We start from the raw sequence: 24252 nt of genomic DNA, 5'->3' as shown, positions 1-24252 counted from the left end.
GGGAAATCACAACTTCAGCAGATTGTAAAACCTGTATGTTGAAAGTGAACCTGCGTCCAGACCTTCATAGAGTGAGATCCAGGCCTGTGTCCTACATTCTGCCCGCCACCCTTCCTTCACTGAGCTGCTCCTATTGGCTGCCACTAAATAAGTGCCTACTAATACTGTCACCAAGAACACATGACTAGAGATGATAATAGACGGCTAATGAGGGTCTAAAGGTGCCCATCGTTTACTGAACTTGGTGGCTGATTGACCATCCGATTCGATAATTATAATCAAATAGTATCCAAATCTGTGCTGACAACCGCATGCATGGTAAACGATGTGACCAATTTCAAGGTGGAATTGGTCAAGTGCTCGATCGGGATGTGCGATAGACAAACGCAACGGAAACCCCCAGCCACTGCCTCAAATGTTTTATTTACCACCCCCCCAGTGAAGTTATACTTTACCTGCCACTGTACTTGCACTTCCAGATACGGGCCCCTTGTGACTACTGGCATAAAGCTTTGGAGGCTCGTGTGTGATGTCACACATGCCATAACACCGGCAACCAGGTGGGGGCACAAATGCGGAAATACAAGGATGATGGCAGGTAAAGTATAACTGCTTGAGGCAACAGGAGGCGGAGTTTAAAAAAAAAATATGGGGACAGGAGCAGCGTCACAAGGCCAATTCCCGCAACATTTCATGCTGAAATTGATCAGGAATCGGCTTGTGGTTAATGGAAGCCAATAGAACTCTCTCCGATCAGATTCGGTCACAGAGAGATCTGTCTTTCGCTAGATGTATGGGTACCTTAAAGAGAAACCGTAACCAAGAATTGAACTTCATCCCAATCAGTAGCTGATACCCCCTTTCCCATGAGAAATCTATTCCTTTTCACAAACGGATCATCAGGGGGCGCTGTATGGCTGATGTTGCGGTGAAACCCCTCCCACAGTGTGATGTCTGCACCTCACAGCACAGAGGTACCGACATCACACTGTGAGAGTCTTGTTGCATTGTGGGAAATAGCTGTTTCCAACTGCCAAAAAAGCAAGCAGCATCTCCTTCCAGTGACATCACCTGCCAGCAGTAAAAATGTCACCATGTAATAAAATGTCAGAATGTAAATCAAGCAGAGGAATGCTTTTACAATGGGCAAACACTGACTAAATCATTTATACATAATTATTGTAAAAATAAAGCACTTTTTGCCACTATTATTATTTTCACTGGAGTTCCTCTTTAAATAAGAGAAGAAGGGGCGGGAACACTGTAGAACTCAGGTTTGAATCTCGCTGTATGAATAAAACGGACACAAGTTCACTTTCACATCCCTAGTATGGAAGACCGCATCATTCTACAGACTCTATACATTGTTGTGGTTATTGTGTAACAGGCTACAGGAAGCATAAACATCACCACATTATGTAAGATATTACTACCATCTGCATAAGATAACGTTCACCAGGATTACCAGATATTATAAAGGTGGCCACTAACGATACAATTTGCTGAACGAACGTTTATGAACAATTTTTTGTACGTCCAATCGTTTGTGGCCACTAATGGAAAAAAAAAATCTAATCAATTAGATCAGATTATTGAAATCAATTCCACTTACAAGGAGCTGTAAAATTGCACTTTATTTTGGATTCAGTGTTTTTTGTTTTGTTTTTTTACCTGTAGCGTAAAAATGCCACAAGGCTGACTAAGGCTGGGCAGAACAATAAAGGCCACTGACACCTACAAACATTTTCAAGACAGCGCCGCCCTTCAGGCAAACCCCCAGAACTGCTGATGAAATCATGTTCAACTCCCAGTTCTCCTAAGGTTGAACAATTGTTTATAATTTTGGAGATTACAAGCAATCCAGCAAACGTGGACTATGTATTTTAAAATTGTTTTCTATAAGGTCATGGAAAAGTAATTTTGTTGTGTTAAACAATGACAATAAAGCGTTTGAATCTATAGGCCTCGTTCACATCTAAGTAGCGCAGATGGGCGAGTGATCCGAACGCAGCGCATCTGATCGCACGCCATCTGCGCCGCTGCCCACTGATTCCATCCATTGTCAGTGATGGGATCAGCTCTGCGCTTGCGGGCAAAATGCAGGCAGCAGTAGGCAAGCGCTTCCCAGCGCATCGTACTGCTGCACAGCGCAGTAGATGTGAACGGTAGAAGGGCTGTCTATGCCCTTCTGCCATTCCTGCGTTTCAGCACATCATACGCGCTTCCATATCCGCACGGAAGCGTGTATGATGTGAACGAGGCCTAAGGTTTGTAATCTTTGCCCGGATCACATCAGCAGTGCGTGAGGTTTCTTAGGATAGGCCACTATATTAGGAATAGTCTAAACGCCACTCATATACACACTAAGCTGTTTGTTCTCATTTTAACACCTGTGGTGCTAAAATAAAGACAATTCTTAAAATACAAAACGAAGCATGGAATCAATTCACAAGTTATGTTATGTGGTAAACTCTAAGCCTGTTATTTTACCTCACCTGTGAAGAGACTGAACACTTATGTGGAACTGAAGCCTTTTGAGCCTGTTTTGTACATTTTTAAAGGGCTACAGAGAAGGGGAAGGGTCTGTGTCATTTCTACAGGAATATTTCCAGCAAGGACAGCTCTGAAAGATTCTACGGATGTTGAACCAATGACCAAATTACAGTTACCCAGATCCTGCAAGTGACAGTCCTTGTATGTGTGTGTATGAGGCTGAGGGCCTGAGATGTCACTGCATTGCAACGCAGCTCAGCATGTGATACACGAGGACAGCAGAAAGTGCATAAACCGCCCTGTCTGATGGGCACACTGGTGCTCTGGAAATGTATCCAGCTGGAAAATGGACCAATCGAATTCCACCTCGGTAGGATTTGATTGGCTTATTTTCAAGCAGCAAAGTAAATTAGTATCATAGTGCCTTAATTTGTAATTATTTGCATCTCACTGAACATCCTGAGTGGATTTAAGAAAGTGCTATTTTGCAGTCTGTATAATCTCGCCAGTGAGGAAATCACAGCCTTACTAAATTGAGCCCACTGTGTCTTATCAAAAATAACAGTTAACAATACAGTGAGGGTCTGTTTCCACTACACGCAGATTGGATGCAGAATGGATGCAGAAAAAGTGACTCCAATGAATGCCTATGGGAAAATCTACATCAGAAAAATCACGTTTAGTGGAAACAGGCCCAGACATGCATTGGCGTCAGTTTTTCTGCATGTAGTGGAAACAGGCCCTGAGTGTTACAGTGTAGCGCCAGTTACAATGTCATGGAAAGCCACCAAGATTGTAGGGCCTGAAGGACCTCTACAAGACTGTGGTGTTTCTGGTTCTCAGTGACTTAACTGGGTGCTGAAAAATCTGCCATAGAACCAGATCACATCATTCCCGGCATCTCTGAAGGCCAAAGCAGACTGACAGCTGGCAGCACGTTAGATTACATGTCTATGTACGGTAAAGAGGCTATAAGCATTCTACCACCAGCAGCTCTGGCTATGTGCCTGGCTTTCCAACAGAAAGTACATGTTCAGTCAGTGAGCTGCAGGGATGGACTATAGGATACCCCTTCTCCGCCCCCCCATAGCTGAATAGCTGCAAATACTCTCTTGCGCATGTGTACCTGAATATTTGCATACGTGTAGCTGAATATCTGCAATTACCCTTTTGCGCACGTGTAGCTGAATATCAGCAATTACCCTCTTGAATACACATAGCTAAATATCAGCAATTACCCTCTTTCTCATTGTGTATCTGAATATCAGCAATTACCCTCTTTCTCATGCGTATCTGAATATCTGCAATTACCCTCTTGCACACAGATAGCTGAATATCTGCAATTACCCTCTTGCGCACATGTAGCTGAATATCTGCAATTACCCTCTTGCCCAAAGATAGCTGAATATCTGCAATTGCTCCTTTGCACACATGTAGCTGAATACCTGCAATTACCCCTTTGCGCACATGTAGCTGAATATCTGCAATTACCCTCTTGCACACAGATAGCTGAATATCTGCAATTACCCTCTTGCGCACATGTAGCTGAATATCTGCAATTACCCTCTTGCCCAAAGATAGCTGAATATCTGCAATTACCCCTTTGCGCACATGTAGCTGAATACCTGCAATTACCCCTTTGCGCACATGTAGCTGAATATCTGCAATTACCCCTTTGCGCACATGTAGCTGAATATCTGCAATTACCCCTTTGCGCACATGTAGCTGAATATCTGCAATTACCCCTTTGCGCACATGTAGCTGAATATCTGCAATTACCACTTTGCGCACATGTAGCTGAATATCTGCAATTACCCCTTTGCGCACATATAGCTGAATATCTGCAATTACCCCTTTGCGCACATATAGCTGAATATCTGCAATTACCCCTTTGCGCACATGTAGCTGAATATCTGCAATTACCCCTTTGCGCACATGTAGCTGAACATCTGCAATTACCCCTTTGCGCACATGTAGCTGAATATCTGCAATGACCCCCTTGGTCACCTGAACTTAGATATTTGCAGTTCCATTTTGAGAAGGCAAATATCGGACACATCCAGTGAGTGAAAAGAAAAAGACCAAAGAAGGAAAAAGTGATATTGTAGAAATCTGGATTCTGAGTTCTGTCCAGCCCTCTGAAATACATCATCAATGCACCCCGACAGTGGAAGTTAGGGATCAGCATACCAAGGCACAGCTACTGCAGCAGCTCAGGACAGCCAGGCCCTGAGGGTGATGGAAAAGCACACAAGGTCTCTTACTTGTCTAGCAGCGAGGGTTTGGGGGTTGAGGCCCGAACCGATAGCCCCCAGGCCCACGGAAGGGAGCGAGGAGCCGGAGGGAGATAGCTTGTAGCTGGGGGAGGGAGAAAAGGGAGAGCACGGAGCCTCGTCCCCAAGGCACCCGTCTTGATTGGAGAAAGGCAAAGTCAGCTAAAGCCAGTCATTGGGTGTTGGTTAGTGATGCAGCAGAAGGCGGGGAAAAGGAAAAGACAGACACAGAGAAATTCCGTTGAGTGCAAATGAATAGATGTGTCAGTGATTGAGTCAGGAATTTAACGACATTCATTCAAATTTTTCCAATGCAAAACAGACCCAAATCATAATATACTACAAACCCCGCCCCCACAACAGCTGACCCTTCAAACCTGCTCCAACCTGTTTATTGACTGGCTCGCCAAATCTGAAAAAGCTCATTAACCCATTAGCAGCTTCAATAGAGTTATCTCGTGTGACATAAGTGCACTGCTTGTGATCTCAGTCGGCAGAACTTGTTGTGCTGTAAATTCTTGGAATGCTTTGATCTCTCTCTAGTAGCAGAAAATACAGAAACTCAAAGCAGAAGTCCTCTGTTGTCTCACACTGCCCCCTAGTGACAAGTGGCCATAAATACACATTACAGCAGTACTAATAAAGCAATAAAGTAATAAAAAAACAAATGTTCTAAAATAAAATTGGCCTGGAGCACTTAAAAGCCTCAAATTAGATTGGCTGCTAAAGGGGTTAAAGTGAAATTCCAACTTTGTTAAAAAAAATAATCTTTACACGACGCAATGGACAAAATCATAGCATCACAACGTATCTGCATTGTTAGTCCTATGGAGCCATCACATTAATCGCGGTGCGACGCGACCGGTTCCGTTGGGACAATGCTGTGGATGCAGTACATTTGCAGAATAATGTGCGCATTTACACTGGCAGTGAAGTATGCTTTCATGGTACCAGTGGCGTAGCTATGGACCCCGATGCGAGTTTTACATTGGGGGCCCCCCAGCACTCTGTACGTAACACTTGATACGGCGCAACAATGGGATGGGGAACGGTTTGTTAAGGATGACTACTATTCAAAGCATCTATAGAAGTGATTATTACCAGCACAGGACCAATAAATTGCTAATAGTTTGATTGAGGAAGGGCCCCATGGAGCCCCTCTGGGCCCGGTGCGGTCACTACCTCTGCAACACCTATTGCTACGCCACTGCATGGTACTGTATGCCTTACCATACGGACGTTGTTCAGGGTAAATATGCGGTGTGACTTTTCTGCAAAGTCACGACCAGAGAACAATCGCAACGTTCTCTTCATAGTGAGAGAAAAAAAAGTATTTTGGGAGTGGGGATTTGTTACACAATTTACATGGGGGGGAGGCTTCCGACCGAGCCCTTTCAAGCAAGATCTTTCCAACATGACAGATGAATTATTTTGATAATTTTTGGAACAAAAAGAAATATGAGGAGCGGAAGAAAGTTTGAAGAGGCTGCAAATACCTTAATTTTACAATTTGCGGCACAGTCAGTCATCAGATTCCCTATTTCAGACCGCTACTGATATTTCTGCTAGAACCACACCCCCTGCAGTCAGAAACATCCCCTCCAGCAAGAAGGGGGGGGGGGGGGGGCAAGTGAGAGCTTGGCCACATCCCCTTCTGCATCCTGACAGGAAGGGATGGTGTTTAGCAGTTTGGCCACACCTCCTCTCCCAGAAGACATCACTTCTCCTAACCTCCTTGGCGGTAACCCCGTGTGTGACACGGGGTAAGCCGCCGGAGGGTGTCGCTCAGGCCCTGCTGGGCCGATTTACATACATTTTTTTTTTTCAAACACGCAGCTAGCACTTTGCTAGCTGCGTGTTTGGTCTGATCGCTGCCGCCCGCTGCCGATACGCCGCGGAAACAGGCCCCCCCCTGCATACCCCTTGCGCAGCCTGGCCAATCGCGGCCAGGCTGCTCTATGGGGTGGATCGGGATTCGATGACGTCACTCCGTTCGTTGCCATGGCAACGGGGGAAGCCCTCAAGGAAATCCCGTTCAGAATGGGATTTCCTTATGGGCAAGCAGCGCCGGCGGCGATCGGTAGGTACGGGGGGGACGCCGCAGGGAGGGGGTAAGCATGTAGCTAGCGCTAGGCTAGCTACATGCTAAAAAAAAAAAAAAAAATTATTTGAAAAAAACCCTCCCGCGGCCGCGCAGCCGCATTTATCATACCGCCAGGGAGGTTAAGAGACCCAGAGAGAACATTGCAGCAGTAGCTGCATGCTTACTATGCAAACTGAAATATTAAGTTGAGGTGAATCTCAAAATTCAATTTTTGCTCTAAAACATTACACTGTAAGAAAAAATAAAATAAAAGAAAAGAATACAGTATGCAACACTAGAAGACTGCTCTGATGACATTGGAATGCATATTTACACTTACTGAGGGTAACTGATAATAGGCTGCAGGACAAATAATTAGGTAGACATCAATTAACTAATTTGTGAGCAAATAAAGGAGAGAAAGTTCTCTGGTTTCCTCTGCATACAGCAGAAACATTTCTGCATTAATTAGCATAGTACACTAATGCTGGGAATACACCATGCATTTTTCCAGCAGATAGATAATTTCCGACATGTCCGATCGTTTTACCGCTCGATTTTTTACAGAAGTGAATGGAAAAAGATAAGAAAAAACGAGCGGAAGAGACTCGAGCGGCAAAAACGCATCGTGTATTCCCAGCATTACGACACAATCGGATAACTCTTGCTGGAACCTAATCTTATCAACCTGCAGCTAAATTAAGTGAAAATCTTTTGCGTTAACACTTCCACTACCTTGAAATCCAGACAAATGGTTTTAGGTATCTATTTTATACTGTGTTTAGCAGGGCTGTGGAGTCGGTACAAAAGTCACCCGACTAACACTCCAGTTGATACCTTTATCATCTCTCTAAAGGTGGCCATACACTGGTCGATTTGCCATCAGATTCGACCAACAGATAGATCCCTCTCTGATCGAATCTGATCAGAGAGGGATCGTATGGCCACCTTTACTGCAAACAGATTGTGAATATATTTCAGCCTGAAACCGATCACAATCTGTGGAGCTGCGGCCCCCCCCCCACATACATTACCTGATCCGCCGGCGCGACTCCCCTTGTCCTCGCTGTCTTCTTCTCCGCTCCGGGCCGTTCCTGCAGCTACTGAACTTCCTGTCCAGGGGAAGTTTAAACAGTAGAGGGCGCTCTACTATTTAAACTTCCTGCCGGGACAGGAAGTTCTGTGTAGCTGCAGCGGTCCGGAGCTCAGCGCGAAAAGGACAGCGGGGACCAGGGGAGTCGCGCTGGCGGAACAGGTAATTTATACCCGCTGTATTGCGTCGGTCGTCGGGCATTCGAACGTCGCTATCGACGCACTCCCGACCCACCGGCGATCGAGAAAAATCTTCCGCATGGACGGATTGACGGGAGCGATCGATTTCAGACGAAAAATCAATCGTTCTGTCAGCTATAATCGAATCGGCTGTATAGCGGTGGGAAAATCGTTAGGTGTGTGGGCCCCTTTAGTCTCTATCAGTGGGAGTGTGTATAAGTAATGGCAGTTAGTGAGTTTCTTTTCCCCCCCATGTACGCTAGCAGTGAAGATGACCTGCAGAACGCTCCTAGTCACGGGAGCACGTGCGGCTGGACCACACGTGCACTGAAGTGACTCTGAGCCAAGCTACTGGACTAACCGAGTGGCCGGGGAGACAGTGAGGGAGCCCATGGCTTGAAGGGGGCTGAAGATAGCCTGAGGGAAGTGTCAAGTCGTTTACTAGCTTGGCCTCAGGCAGTCATATATATTTCCTGTTAAACAATACCAGTTGCCTGGCAGCCCTGCTGATCTATTTGGCTGCAGCAGTGTCTGAATCACTCCAGAAACAAGAATGGAGGTAATCTTGTCAGTTCTGACTAAAATTGTCAGAAAAACCTGATCTGCTGCATGCTTGTTCAGGGGCTATGGCTAAAAGTATTAGAGGCAGAGGATCAGCAGGGCTGCCAGGCAACTGGTATTGCTTAGAAGGAAATAAATATGGCAGCCTCCATATCCCGCTCACGTCAGTTGCCGTGTAACATCTCTCTTTGCAATTTCTTGATTTATTTATCCCCCCACTTCTATCTACTCAGCAAGTTCCTCTTTAAAAGTCTTCTCGCAATCCCTGAATATATTTAGGACCCGAAGAAGTTGCCAGTTGGCAACTCAGAACAAATATATGGGAAACGGAGCTATTCGGATGGCAACAGACCTGAAACTACAGCAGAACACTAACACTGCAAACACGTACTGGAGAAACGCAATACTAGACAGGGCATCTAATGATCGCCATGGAAGACATTTACGTGTACCTGAGGCAAACCTCGGGTACAAAAAAATCTATACTTGCCCAAGAAGAGAAAAGCCTCCGGATCCTATGGAGACCCTCCCAGGGCATCCCTCAGTCCCCCCCCCCCCCCCCCCCGCTGAGTGAGGACTCCCAGAAAAATACCGACAACGGATTGTCTGTAATCACATCCAGGCCACGCCCCTCTTCAGGCACAAGCACAGCCATACTGCGCCAGAGCAAGAAGAGGAGTGCGGCCCTGCCTGATGTTAAAGGACCACTATCATGAACAATTTAAAATATATGTAAACCTGCAAGTAAGAAGTAGGATTCTTCCAGAGTAAAATGAGCCATAAATTACTTTTCTCCTATGTTGTCATCACTCACAGTAGTGATAGTAGAAAAGTAGAAATTTGACTGAACTGACAGGTTTTTACTATTTCATCTCTTCATGGGGAATTCTCATTACTTTATTTTCTACAAAAGCACTCCCTGGAAAGGATCTATACAAAGATACAGGCCGCCCCCTCTACCTGTTTGCACACTATTCTGGCAGTTGGACTGAGCAACTGCCGTTCACTAAGTGCTTTTGAAAATAAGGAAAACCTTGAGAAACCCCCATGAGAAAATGGGCTAGTCCAAAACCTGTGAGTTGTCAGATTTCTGCCGACTACTGTAAGTGACAGCAACATAGGAGACAGGTAAGTTACAGCACATTTTACTCTGAGAGGATTATACTATTTGTGTTTTCATGTATTTTAAATTTTACATTTTTTTGTGACCGTGTTTCTTCAAGGAGGGTACCGGCGAGCGGCAGAGGACAGCATGGACAGCCTCTGGAGGATCCTTCTCTCTCCTTAAAGGACTTACGAGGCCAAGAGGAGTAAAAAAAAGTTAATTACTTGCATGGTCGTTTCAGGCACGGAGGACGCCGTCCGCGCCCTCCGTGCCGCTACGTAGCGTGGATCAGAGGGGTTGGCCCTAGGGCTGCGCAGCCGCACTCGCGGCCAGGCGGACTGCGCAGTGCAGCCAGAGGAAGCGACCATCTTTGAAGAGGCAGGAGAGCCCGACCCGGGCCGTGGGGTCGGGAGCCAGCCCGGAGGGATAATGAGCGGGGGGACCCGGCAGAGCGGCACGGAGGGCGCGGACGGCGTCCTCCGTGCCTGAAACGACCATGCAAGTAATTCACTTTTTTTTACTCCTCTTGGCCTCGTAAGTCCTTTAAGTCGTTACTTTTTGTCAAATATTATGCCTTGGTTTCTCTTTATATAGCCTAAAACCATATTTAGCGTAATAAAAGCTCATTCCTGTAAACGCCCCTTTTCTGAGGCCAACCACAATTCCTTCTCACCTTCTCGAAGTATGGCCCGCTGTCTGCGGCTCCCATCTCTTTGGAATTGGGAAGACGGAAGCCGCCAGACCGGTCCTTCCGCATCATGTCATTGAAATCCCCGAGATTTACACCCCTCTTGTCTGCCTCAAACTTCTTCTCTGGAAGAACACCTGAGGGTCAAACAGAAGGAAAGTTCTCGTAAGATTTGTGTTCTGTGATAGTCTAGCACTTTCTTAAAGGACATCCGTGGTGAAAATTAATAAGAAAAACAATTGTATCTATCCTCCGTCTAAAAAAGTGTTATATAGCTGCAATTCCTTATCAGTGAGGGTTCTGTCACTTGCATACTGATGTTTTAACTATTTCAGGCAGAGAAAGAAAAAAAAAAAAAAAACAGAAAACAGCCTAGTTATTTGTGTGCTTGGCACTGTACATACACACGTCTATCTGACGTCACCTTAGATGTCCTTTAAGAACGCTCATACTTCCAGCCGACACGGGACTACGGATCGCAACACTTACCAACAGGGTGGTCCATCTTACTAGCAGACGAGTCATCCACTTGGCTCTGTGCGGGATTGAATAAGAAGACATGAATTAATTGCCCATGCATTCAGAAAGTCAGGAAATATATTAAGTGGCACTATAATAACTTTTATGCGTTTCAGAAAAACAGCCAAACCCACAATGTGTGATACAACGGAAGGAGGAAGGGTGGGAACCATATTACATATTGCAGCACTGTTGTGTCTTTTTTCTTTTACGACCCTAGTTTCCTGTAAGAATTACGCTGCCAGCTGCTGAACAAAGTCCAACTAAGTCTAAACTTGAAGAAGTCAAGTTGTAACAAATCAGGATAAAGCTAAGAAGCTGCGAACAGAAAACCTTGCGCTTGTCCAATAAAAGTACTGGCCCTCCATGGCTCCTCCCCCCACAGCTGCTGATCCTGCAGGTGGAACCACACCCCCTGCCCGCCCCTTTTCACCCCTCACTTTACTCAGGCTAATGCCAGACTGTCCATGTGTGATGAGGTCAGCAGCTGTGGTGGGAAAATAGAGGAACCATTGAGACCCTGGAAAGAATAAAAGTGGAAGGGAGTAACAGAACGGCTGTGCAGATGTCCTTTGTAGGCCTGGGACACAGCATGAACTTGCAGCCTCCGTAGAAGCACATAGCGCGAAACGGCCGTCAGGCTCCTCAGCCTCTACACCCACCGCACCACGTCCACTTCAGGTATGTGCCATCCTTTGCTATTTATGCACGTTTTTTATCATGTTCAATATGCTTAATCACAAAATAAAGTGAATGACAGCAGTGCCTGGCTCTTCTACTGACCACATATGCTATTGCTCCGTTGTTATTGCCTGATGAAGTGGGATCAAACCTGCGAAACGCGTTGCATATTTGGAGTTCATAAATAAAATATATTGACTGTGTTTACTACAGTTGTTGTGTGTCTACTTGGAGGAGGTAAGTCCACCACTACCTCCTCTATTTACCAAGAATTTGGTTTTTAAGCTCATTTAGCTTCCTTTTGGCACCTCTGTTCTCCTGCATCAGATAGATTTCTGTCAGATACCTGTCAAGTTGAATCTGATGTGTGCCACACACACTAGGGACAGATTTTCTTTTCATTATCATTCTGCATCATTGGACCATTAGATCCAATGCAACTCAATGGGCCATCGATCGGCTGCCAGCAGCCGATCGACCTAGATTTTCCATCCTGTCAGATCAAAATCGCTAGAAATCGGCTGCAAATCGATCGATATATTTGATAGAATCGATTTCTGATCGATTCCATAGAATCGACTGACCAATGGCTGAAATCAACCAGTGTATGGGCCCCTTTAAAGTAATGTCCCCAGAGGAATTATCTAATAAAGAGATAAGCATCTGCCACTGATATCTGTTCTCTGGCTTCACACACCTCATGCTGTACACGCTGCAGCTGTACCCCACAGAGCCTTCATCAGGGAATACAGCATAAATAGTACAGAAGCAAGCAAAGTGCTAGGCTGAGCCGTTATTAAAGCAATCCACCTAAATAACAGGTTCGGATTAAGTTTAAGATGATATACAGCTGCTGCTCGGCCTCCAGGGGGCGGATCTATAAATACGTCAAGTCCTCACAGCTTCACCTATGAGAGATTGGATGAGACGGCAGCACTCCGACCCCACAGAGCTAAGCAAGGCATTCTACACAGTCACGGTTCCTGTCATTTGCATGGCAAAGTGCAGCCATGGTTTGGCCAGGAACAAGAAATGCATACTGACCATTATGCTAAGGAAGGACTCCACCCAAACCCTGGGAAAGGGGCCTCAAGTTATATTTAAAAAAATGCCATCAAAACAGAACCAGAATTTTCCCAACACTCGCACAGCTTGCCAGAAAATCGTTCCAGGTGTTTTGTTTCCCAAATTGTGTCTCTACCAAACTCTTAAAGAGAACCTGAGGTGGGTTTGAAGAATGTTATCTGCATACAGAGGCTGGATCTGCCTATACAGCCCAGCCTCTGTTGCTATCCCAAACCCCCCTAAGGTCCCCCTGCACTCTGCAATCCCTCATAAATCACAGCCACGCTGCTGACAAACAGCTGGTCAGAGCTGGCTGTGTTTATCTCTATAGTGTCAGTCTGCTGCTCTCCCCGCCTCCTGCAGAACTCCAGTCCCCGCCTGCATCCCTTCCCTCCCTGCTGATTGGAGGGAAGGGATGGGGGCAGGGACCGGAGCTATGCAGGAGGCGGGGGAGCAGCAGAGATTGACACTACAGATGTAAACACAGCCTCACAGCACGGCTGTGATTTATGGGGGATTGCAGAGTGCAGGGGGACCTTAGTGGGGTTTGGGATAGCAACAGAGGCTGGGCTGTATAGGCAGATCCAGCCTCTGTATGCAGATAACATTCTTTAAACAGACCTCAGGTTCTCTTTAAGGGCTCAAACCCACTAGCTGCCTTTTCTAAGCGCTAGTGATTTGAAAAGCTCTTGCTGATGCAATGCTATGGGGGATTTTTATAAAGTCACATCGCTCCAGTGGGATCACACCCATAGCATTACATTAGCAAGAGTTTCTCACATCACAAAGCGCTCAGAAAAGCTCTCCTAGTGGGTTCCGGGCCTAAAGGTGGCCACACACAATACAATAATCCAATTTTATGTCAATTCTGATCAATTTTTATGAAACATTGAATGGTGCAGGGTAGATTTTTAATTTAATATATACAATCAAGCAATTTTCTCAGAGGTTCCAATTCTTTTTTTTTGTGTTCATAATTGTGGAATAATTGAATAGATGTGTGTGTGATACATTGTCAGGTTTTTTAAATGTTAAAGTCATTCAGAAAAACTGATCGTAAATCTTTTGCATGAGCAGCTGAAGGCTGTGAATTCACCACCTGTTTGCTGCCCCGGCTTGCTAGCACTCGACACAGGTGGGGGACCTGTAAGCCGTATCTAATGTTTTCCCCTCTGGACCTCACAGACTCTTATCTCATTTGTGTCACATTAATTCAGGTGATCTTCAGAAAATTGAATGCAGCCGGGAATTGGACCAAACTAAGGCCTAGTGCACACCAAAACCCGCTAGCAGATCCGCAAAATGCTAGCAGATTTTGAAACACCTTTTGTTCTTTTTCTGTAGCGTTTCAGCTAGCGTTTTGCAGTTTTGTGAAGCGTTTTTGGTGTAGTAGATTTCATATATTGTTACAGTAAAGCTGTTACTGAACAGCGTCTGTAACAAAAACGCCGGCAAAACCGCTCTGAACTGCCGTTTTTCAGAGCGGTTTGCGTTTTTCCTATACTTTACATTGGAGGCAGAAACGCCTCCGCAATCCATAATCTGCAGCAGCCCAGGAGTATGAGTTTCTGCAAAACGCCTACCGCTCTGGTGTGCACCAGCCTATTGAAATACATTACCCTAGCGGAGCCGCACCCGCAAGCGGATCGTAAACTGCAGCAGAACCGTTCTGGTGTGCATTAGGCCAAACAATTCATTTCTGATTGTCCCAAAACCATTCTGGAATGACTAGACTCTCAATGACCATTGCTAGGGGCAGGACTTTCAACAAAGCAGTCAAAAACCTTTCCAATCGAGTCTCCGGCACTTCCAACCCTCCCTTGCGCCGCCCACTACTGATCACGGCAAATCTACCAGAGGGACAGAATACAGAGTCTATACGCGGGCCTCTTACCAGTAATCCAATGTTTGAGAACTGCTTAGACATGGGGTTTATCCAGGAATCATTGTTCCCCCCTTTAAGGGGACCCTGCAAAAGAGAAGAGACATTGTCACCATTCACAATAAACAATCACTTTTAAAATACATTATGAAATATGGGAAAACTACAACAAGAAGAAGGGATATGGAGGCCGACATATTTACACGTGAAACTCCAAAAATGTGAGCATCGTGCAAAAGTCCATTTTTCTTCAGTAATTCAACTTAAAGGGTGAAACATATATGAAATTGACTCATTCCATGCAAAGTGAGATATTCCAAGCCTTTATTTGTTATAATGTTGAGGATTATGGCTCACAGTTTATGAGAATCCCAAAATCCCAATCTCAGCCCATTAGACTATTGTGAGATGGTTGTAGGCTGAAAGTGTCAGACTCTAATCAGCAAATTCATCCAAAACCCCTGCAAAGGGTTCCTATTTCAAATATTAGTTTTCCCTTTTATATTTGACCACTCAATGACATGCTGACTTATAAAAATGTCCTGCTAGAGCCTCTTAATGGCTCCAGGACATTTTAATAAGTCAGACAGTGCTGCTGCCGCTGTGCGCATTCCCGCACTTGCATTCTTGTGCACATCCAATCCCGTTTACGTGCAAACAGTGCAAAAAAAAAAAAAAAAAAAACAAAAAAAAAAAACCCCACCAATGAAAAAATACACCTTTATTTCCAAATACTATATTGTCACCATACTTTGTACTAGGGACATATTTAAAATCTTGTGATAACCAGGACAAATAGGCAGATACAATGTGTGGGTTTTATGTACAGTAGCAGTGTTTATATTCAAACTATGGGGGATGAAATTGGATGAATAGTGTATTTTTTCATTTTTTCCCCTTTAAAATGCATAGAAAATAAAGTAATTACTGATAACAAATAACCCCAAAAAGCCTAATTGGCGGTGAAAAAAAAAAAAAAAAAGATAAAGATCATTTCATTGTGATTAGTGGTGATTAAGCTATTGGCAAATGAAAGGGATGAGCACTGAAAGGGGAAAATCGCTCTTGTCCGTTATGGTAAAAACCGCCTTGGGGTGAAGTGGCTAAGTTAATGACTTAAATAAATGGACTTGTGCACTGTATTCTAACGGTTTTGAGTTTCACTTGTATTTCTTTTTAAACAATGCACATTACCTGGCTGTCCTGCTGATCTGCTGCCTCTAATACTTTTAGCCGCAGCCCCTGAACAAGCATGCAGCAGATCGACTCCACAGATCGATGCAAGATTGCACACCACGGTTGAGGTGCAAGGACCCATGTAAGTCAAACGAAAAGATCCACTCAAAAAGTAAGCTTCCACGTTTTATTCAGACAATGTGACAATATTCCATTCCAAAAACCTTTTTTGGAATGGAATATTGTCACATTGTCTGAATAAAACTTGGAAGTTTACTTTTTGAGTGTGCGGACCTTCTGGATCTTTTCAAGTGTTCTGACTGACGTTTGACTGGATTAGCTGCATGCTTGCCTCAGGTGTGAGATTCAGACACTACTGATGCATGAAAAGTCAACAGGACAGCCAGGCAATGTGCATTGTTTAAAATTAAATATAGCAGCCTCCATATTCCTTTCACTTCAGTTGTCCTTTCTGCGGCAACAAACTCTTCCCAGCCACCATTGTTCTTCCGGGCAACTCCACATTTACACAACACATACACTAGGAGGCCTCACCTTAATCTGTGGTTTCTTTCCTCCCTGGCCCCACCCAGCTGAGTTGTGGGAGGAGCCACTTCCCTGAGATCCTGCACTGTTCCAGACTCCACCTTCCTCTTCCTCGTCCCAGCTGCTGTGACGGGTTCCTGGCCCCGGCGCTTCGCTCTCTCCCCAGCCGTCTTGCATAGATTTTGTACCTGCACAGATTTAAAAAATAAAATTAAAACCGCATTTCAGTTCAGGGTATGAGCAGTTCCTGCCTATTCTGCATAGTGTATGCATGTTGTAAATGGGGGTAAAGCTCTTGCTGTAAGTAGAAGTAAGGAATTGATGTTATTCATCTGCCAGTTTACCCCTTAAAGAGAAACTCCAACCAAGAATCTAACTTTATCCCAATCAGTAGCTGATACCCCCTTTTACATGAGAAATCTATTGCTTTTCACAAACAGACCATCAGGGGGCGCTGTATGACTGATATTGTGGTGAAACCCATCCCACAAGAAGCTCTGAGGACCGCGGTACTTTTGACAGTTTGCTACAATGTAACAATGTTCACAGACAGGAAATAGCCGTTTACAGCTGTCTGTAACAGCCAAAACAGCTAGGAGCAGCTACATAACCTGCCCACAGTAAAAATGTCACCATGTAATAAATGTCAGAATGTAAATCGGGGAGAGGAAAGATTTTACAATGAGCAAACACTGACTAAATCATTTATACATAATTTTAAAAATGAAGCACTTTTTTATTACATTATTTTCACTGGAGTTCCTCTTTAAGCAGCCAATGTATTTAGAGGCTTGCAAGTGCTCCAGGCAAATTTTAGCATTTTTTAAATTTTTGTTACATTTCCCTGCTGAACTCCAAACAGATCCCTCTTGCCATGGTTTCAGTTTGAGCTCAATGCCAGTTTTGGAAACCTACAGTTAGCTGCAAGCTAGGAAAATAATATTGAATTGCATAAATAATTTAGAAAAAAAAAAGATGCGTTTCTTGAACTTTCTAAAGAAAAGTGATATTTCACACAAACTTTATGTAGCCATCTATCTTTTGGCTTACCAGTTTTCATGGCACTAGGAGCTACAGGGGGTGCGTTTCCCCAGCCCGGGTTCGGGGGTCCAGTCTCTTCTCCTTCTCCTCCTCCTCCCCATCCAGAAGCCGGTTCCGATGGCTCACCCCACGCTGCTGTTCCGTTATCAGCCGGGGGACCTTTGTTTTTGCTCCAAACTATAAAAACAAGAGCACAAATGTTAAAGTAGAACTCTTGCACAACACACAATGAAAAGTTTTCATTACACACATAGTTGCTGAAGAAATTCACATCTCTAGGTTATGTGTTTGTTTAGCCCAGGGGTGGGAAAACCTTTTTTCTGATTGGGCCGCATTCCTCAAGAATGCAGCCTGCTGCTACTCTACCTCTCCAGGCTTCCAGCAGCGATTCGCTTTTACCTCACCCAATCACTCGCCCCAGAGGTGTCACATGACCCAGTCATTGCCATGTCAATCGCTGCTGGAACCTGAGATTGAGTTACTTCTTGTACATGTGCTGCACATCGTTTAAGTAGAAGGTTAGAGGAGGGGAATGCATCCCTCTGGGGTTGGGCCTCCTTCATAGCCGTAGTTTGCCCACCCCTGGTTTAGCCAGATCAACTGTGAATAGACTGCAGGAGAGCTGTGCCAAGGCAGTTCTACCCATGAGTGATACGTCATATTGGTTGTTCAAAATGGCCGAACATTGTGGATTGTTCGCTTATCGTTATTTTAAGCCCTTGTTTGTGCTTTAGATTTGCAAACGTCATCTGAAAGAGGAGTCAGCTCATTTTTTTCTTAAAGAGAACCTGAACTGAAAATAAAGAGTCAAAATAACCATACACAGGTCATACTTACCTCCCGTGTAGTCTACTCATCAATCTCTTCCTCCTCTCCTGCGTCCTGTTTGTCCAGTGTGATCAATAGATTTCTCCATCCTCCATTTTAAAAATGGTCATTACCCCCTAACAACTTTCTGGTCAGCACACTGTTACACTGTAATATGACCCACTTGAGCCATAGGAAAACATGGACATTACCTTGTACATTGAGTTGTAACTGACAGCAGCTGATATATAACTGACAGCAACTGGTATATTTCAGTTCTGACAAAATATTGTCAGAACTAGAAGGGATCACTGTAAGGCCCCATTCACACTTGCGGTTCGAGTCCGCAAGTGTCCGGGAGCCGCAAAGAGACCGTACGGGTCTCTGCGGTGGCCACCAGTTGCGGATCCAGAATGTATCAGTTCCGGCTACAATAAAGTGGCCGGAACTAGATACATTGCAGTGCCAGAAAGGCACTGCAAGCATGGGGGATACCGGCGTGTAGTCCGGGCCCCCCAAGTGGCATAGGACCGGTGCTGGAAGCATCCGGTCTTATTGCCAGTGTGATGAGAAACATCCGTTTCTCATTGCACAGCATGGGCCGCATGTTCGGGTCAGGATCCGGCCCGGGTCCACAGCCGCACCGGAACGGACTGAAAAATAGCGCATGTTGGAATAAAAGCCGGACCGTCCCGGAGCTGCGTTCCCGGACCGGATCCGGACGGCGCACGAATGTGAATGGATACATTGATTAATGTATTCATTCACCATCCGCTGTGTACGGAGCGTTCCGGGGAAGCCGGACCTGGACCGCTAATGTGAACCAGGCCTAAGAAGAAAAGGGTGAGCTTCTGAGAGGAACTGACGGTGAGGTTCGTATGTAATATCCATTTGCAGCTACCTCATGTGTTTATTTTAAATAATTTTCCTCGCTTCAGGTTCCCTTTAAATTCTCCCTTTCTGGACAAGGCTTTAGCAGTAGGTTTGCGCCCATTTATGCTGCAAAAATTGATGATATGATTGTGTAGTGCCACATTTATGCTGCAAATATCACTGTACATAGTTTTTGACATATGAAAGCTTTTGTAAAAATCCAAAGTACACTCACACCAACACTGTTGTAGAGGGCGGCAGCGGCTGAGTGAAATTTTGACCATTATAAAAACTTTTTATATCTCAAAAACTGTAATAAGATGGAAGGATGACTTTCACAACACAAATGGGCACAAACACAGCCCTATTCACCCATACCAGTACCGTCTGGCAAAAAAAAAATTAAAAATTAAAATAATCGCTATTATTTCTGAAAGCAGTATAAATCTCATTTTTGTAGCACAAATGTAGGATTAACCAAAGATGATGGAATTTTTATTTGTGCTGCTTGTAGGGCGGTCAACTTCATGGAGCTACCACCAGGGCCGGCCTTAGGATTCACAGCGCCCTGAGTGAAACCTAATTTTGATGTGCCCCCACCCTCTTTGCGCGCACACACATGGGTCCATATGAAATTCACCTTTTCTCCTGAGATATCTCCTAGAACAGTGGTTCCCTACCTTTTTGAAGATAGCCAAGTATAGGTGCCCTCAGTATAGGATCTCATGTGTAGGTGCCCCCAATATAGGTAAGCCAAGCATAGAAGCTCCCAGAATACCAGTACAGGAAGTCAGGTGTAGGCGCCCTCTGTATAGGTAACCAAGCATAGGTACCCCTAGTATAAAAAGTCAGGTGTAGGTGTGCTCAGTATAGGTACCCAAGCATAGGTAGTATAGTTGCCACAGTATAGAGATAGTATAGTTGTCCCCATATAGGTAGCATAGTTGCCTCCAGTATAGATAGTATAGTTGCCCCCAGTGTAGGTAGTATATTTGCCCCGTATAGGTAGTATAGTTGCCCCCAGTCTCCTCCTCCTGCGGCAGCGGATTAGGAATGACTCACATGACTTCCACGTTCCAGTGCTGACATCAGTCTTCTCTCCCCGCCTACGCTCCATCTGTAGTTAGAGCGGGGCTACAAGAAAATGGCCGCATTTGTGGACATCGGCGATCATTTTCTTGTGGCCCCGCTCTAATTACAGACAGAGCGGAGACGGGGAGAGACAGCGGGGCAGCGAGGGGCGACACGGTCCTGTGCACATGCACCCTTGAGAGGTGGCGGCCTGAGCGACCGCTCCAGTCAAAGGCCGGCCATGGCTACCACTTTTATACGTGCGGCTGACGCCCAGTTTGTCCGCCTCTCGACTGCTCCTGTATCTCAGCACGGCAGTCCTCTTCACGTATATCTGAGAAGAGGGCCGTTCCTGGCCATTCTGGTGCCCCATACAAGGTGCCTTTTGTCCCCTTTTCCCAGGTCATATGAATAGGAAGATCTCAGCCTACATTTATTTGTTTTGCAGGCAGGTGCCAATATCAAAGTGACATATTATATGCAGAAATGATGTTCCTCTAAAGGATGCAGATACCAGGTCAGATACACCTTAATGGCCAAACACTCACTGAACCCGTATAACAAACCCTTCATTGCTAATCAAGGGTATGCAGCCACTTTATAAAACCATTATACTGTGTAAGTGCAGCCTGGGTCTTGACAAGTCTGAATATTGTTTTGGAAATCCAGAAGAGTGGCAACAATCAATACAGACCTAATCAAAAATAATTAGAGTTCAATTAGCACCCTGCATTGTGATGCTGTTCAGGTCTTCGTTGTTATAGTAATCAGTAGTGCCTGTTTAGGTGCTACATTTTCCATCCCTGTCTTTCTTCATGGAACTGTTAGGTATTAGAATCGTATAAGCAAAGCGTGCTAACAATAGCTCTAAGGAGCCCACTCCTGCAGGTGTCTCCCCAGGCATCTGCCTGGCTTGCCTATGCCAGAAAACGACCCTGTCTGAGCAGACAGTAACTGGACCCTAAACATTACGACATGATTTCCTGCAGATCAGTAACCAAACCACATAACCTGCTGCCACACAAGGTACAAATACTGTTATTTGGTTGCATAAAATTGCCGAGTCCAAGCTCGGGTCCTCTGCAAAACACAAGCCGCCACCCACTCCTGTAAAGGAGAGGGGTGGGACTTCGGTGGTCACGGGGGCATGCAGAGGTCATACGTGTCTGTGGCGTGCAGGCTTGCGTGGCAGGGGGTGGATTCTTGAAAATAACTGGGGGATTGCTGGTGACCAAATAAAAAGACAAGAACATGTTCTTATAGCCAAACTGAGCTCCGTACACGGTACTCTTACAGAACTGAACTGCCAATATAAAGAGCAGACTTCTAGCAAGGCGACTCAGGAAACAACAAACAGGCAAAAAGGAAATGTAATCCCTTAACAGAATAAAATTTAGTTACAGATCGCCCACATGCAGAACACCAAGCACACAGGAGCTGTAAAGCATATCCCCGATTACTGCTCTGAAGTATTATTTTGCTGAGTGGTACAAATTACTAACTCCAGACTACTCCAAACCTTGAGGCCTCTTTCACAGTGCGACGTTAAAGTTGCACGTTAGGAAAAGTTTTTAACGCAGACTAACGCAGAGCAAAACTAAGTCTGTGCGACATTCACAGTGCACACGTTGCGTTTGTGTGTAAGGGCCTGTACACACTAATAAAATCGCAAGTGCATATAGTTTTAAAAATGCAGGTGCTTTTGCCTGCATTTTTGATGCGTTTGCGTTTTTCTAACATGGTACAATACCCTACTGCTGCGTTTTTCTAGTAATTGCTGATTGGCTAAAGAATCCTTTGTTTTTTTTCTATTTTACATTTCAACAGGAATCAGGAACATGCAGTCTTTTGGGATACTAACTTCTGAAAAACGCAATGGAATCGCATTGCGTTTTTTTAATGCGTGTTTCAAGTGCTGCGCTTAAAAAAGCGCAGCAGGCACTGCAATTGCGTTTTTCTAAAAACGCAGCACAAGCGCAGCAGTGTGTACAGGCCCTAATGTAACATGTAGCATTATTAGAAAGTGCTGCATGCTGTGCGTTATACACGTTATTAGCTGTGTTGGACTATTTGCACATGCTCAGTAATGACCTGGAAGCATACCTTTCATTGCCTCTATGCTCTACTGTATGCAACGATAACGGGGCAATAAGCTGCGTTGTGTTGTAATTTGCGTTGTGACTTTAACGTTGCATCAAAACGCCACGTTTTACTGTGAAAGAGACCTAAAGAGGAACTGTAGTGAAAAAAATGAATTAATTTTTTTTTTTAACTACCTTTTAAAATTAGTCAAGGGTTTGCCCATTGTAAAATGTTTTCTAACCCAGATTTACATTCCTAAATTTATTACAGCTGGCGACATCTTTAGTCCTGTCAGAGGCAACTCTGCGGAATGTTTGTTTATAGACAGTACCAAAGCCAGTACAAAATATACCTGGACTCCCAGAATAATGCTCTGGGTTAAGAATTCCACAAAGCTAATCAGCCTAGGCTGTGACATCACTGGGAGGGCGGTGTTGCATACTAATATACAGCAATATACAGCTATAGGAAGCGTTTCTGAAACCAGGTTATTTTACATAAAGTGGGTCTCATGAATATTTTACTGCTTTGTACTATACAGGGTTGTGGAGTAATTTTTGGGTAGATTTATTAGTATTTATATAGCGCCGACATCTTCCGCAGCGTTGTACAGAGTGTGTATATATATATATATATATATATATATATATATATATATATATATATATATATATATATATATATATATATATATATATATATAGTCTTGTCACTAACTGTCCCTCAGAGAGGCTCACAATCTAGTTCGTACCATAGTCATATGTCTATGTATGCATAGTCTATGGCCAATTTTTAGGTGAAGCCAATTAACTTATCTGTATGTTTTTGGAATGTGGGAGGAAACCGGAGTGCCTGGAAGAAACCCACGCGGACACGGGGAGAACATACACACTCCTTGCAGATGTTGACCTGGCTGGGATTCCAACAGAGAACCCAGCGTTGCAAGGCGAGAGCGCTAACCACCACCCCACCGTGCTGCCCCAGATGGAGTCGGAAAAAAAATGCACCGACTCCTAATACATTTAAACTGTATTTAAAAGATAAAATGATAAAATGTTTGATTTCTCACATCATCATAAATATCCTGTACATACAGTAATATTTGAACAGAGAATTTTAAGGGCAATTTATGGACACCTGAAGTGAGAGGGATATGGAGGCTGCCATATTTATTTCATTGTAAACATTGCACATTGCATGGCTGTCCTGCTGAACCTCTGCCTCTAATACATTTAGCCACAGCCCCTCAACAAGCATACAGCAGATCAGGTGCTCTGACTGAGCTGTGACTGGATTAGCTGCATGCTTGCATTAAAGGAAGTAAATATGGCAGCCTCCATATCACTCTTGCTTCAGGTGTCCTGAAATTGCCCTCAAAATTCAGTGCAAAGAAACTTTAATCCGTCCAGCCCACAAGATCAGCTGGATACAAACATACAAAAAAGCCAAACAAACTGTGCATGCAGAGCAGGACAGCGGTTACCGTGTGCAAACGTTTGCAGCTTAATAAAAACGGACAAATTAAATTCCAACTTAAAGTGAACCTCTGGACTAAAAATCTACTCAGCAGCACTGAAAAGGCTTGGTGTTTCTTTAACAGTTTCACAGCATCAGAACTTTGTTTTTCGTACCAAAGCATCATTTTAGCTGCATTTTTACCTAAGCTCCACCCATCAAAGAAAAAAAGCCCGGGCTTTTTTTCCCTGATGCTGTGCAGAGCATGATGGTATTTCCTATGTTGTTGTTCTCGTGGTCTAGCAACTGGGAGATGTAATCAGGACACAGGACAGTTGGAACTGTGTCTCATGCTCCCTGTCACCTCCTTTCAACCAAAAAGATGGCTGCCCTCATGAAATCACAAACCTTTGCCTGTTCTTTTAAAACAGTGTGGGTAAGAGACTATATTACCTATCTATTTTAAATAAAGGAATACTATCGATTCACATTTTTTTTTCAATTGACACAGGAATTGTTTGGGAAGGGCTGCTAAGTACTGGTGTATACATTTTAGTAGCAACTTCTTTGTTTACTGTT

At 44.5% G+C, this 24252-nt stretch overlaps 1 protein-coding gene across 2 annotated transcripts in view; it reads right to left on the bottom strand.

The window, feature by feature from the left end:
- TNRC6B (trinucleotide repeat containing adaptor 6B) overlaps nucleotides 1-24252 on the bottom strand; it is a 216385-nt gene that overhangs the window by 31950 nt on the left and 160183 nt on the right. The window contains exons 7-12 of one of the 2 annotated variants that reach the window (XM_068252030.1): nucleotides 17395-17562; nucleotides 16354-16532; nucleotides 14635-14709; nucleotides 10965-11010; nucleotides 10461-10612; nucleotides 4758-4928 (exon numbers count right to left, since the gene is read on the bottom strand). In XM_068252030.1, coding sequence (XP_068108131.1) covers nucleotides 4758-4928; nucleotides 10461-10612; nucleotides 10965-11010; nucleotides 14635-14709; nucleotides 16354-16532; nucleotides 17395-17562 — 791 coding nt within the window. The remainder of the gene's footprint in view (nucleotides 1-4757; nucleotides 4929-10460; nucleotides 10613-10964; nucleotides 11011-14634; nucleotides 14710-16353; nucleotides 16533-17394; nucleotides 17563-24252) is intronic. The other variant, XM_068252031.1, reaches the window with a different exon arrangement.

Source organism: Hyperolius riggenbachi, chromosome 9, assembly GCF_040937935.1.
Source record: "Hyperolius riggenbachi isolate aHypRig1 chromosome 9, aHypRig1.pri, whole genome shotgun sequence".
NCBI lineage: Eukaryota > Metazoa > Chordata > Amphibia > Anura > Hyperoliidae > Hyperolius > Hyperolius riggenbachi.
The sequence above is the reverse complement of the archived record's forward strand: the minus strand, read 5'-3'. Positions and strand labels throughout refer to the sequence as shown.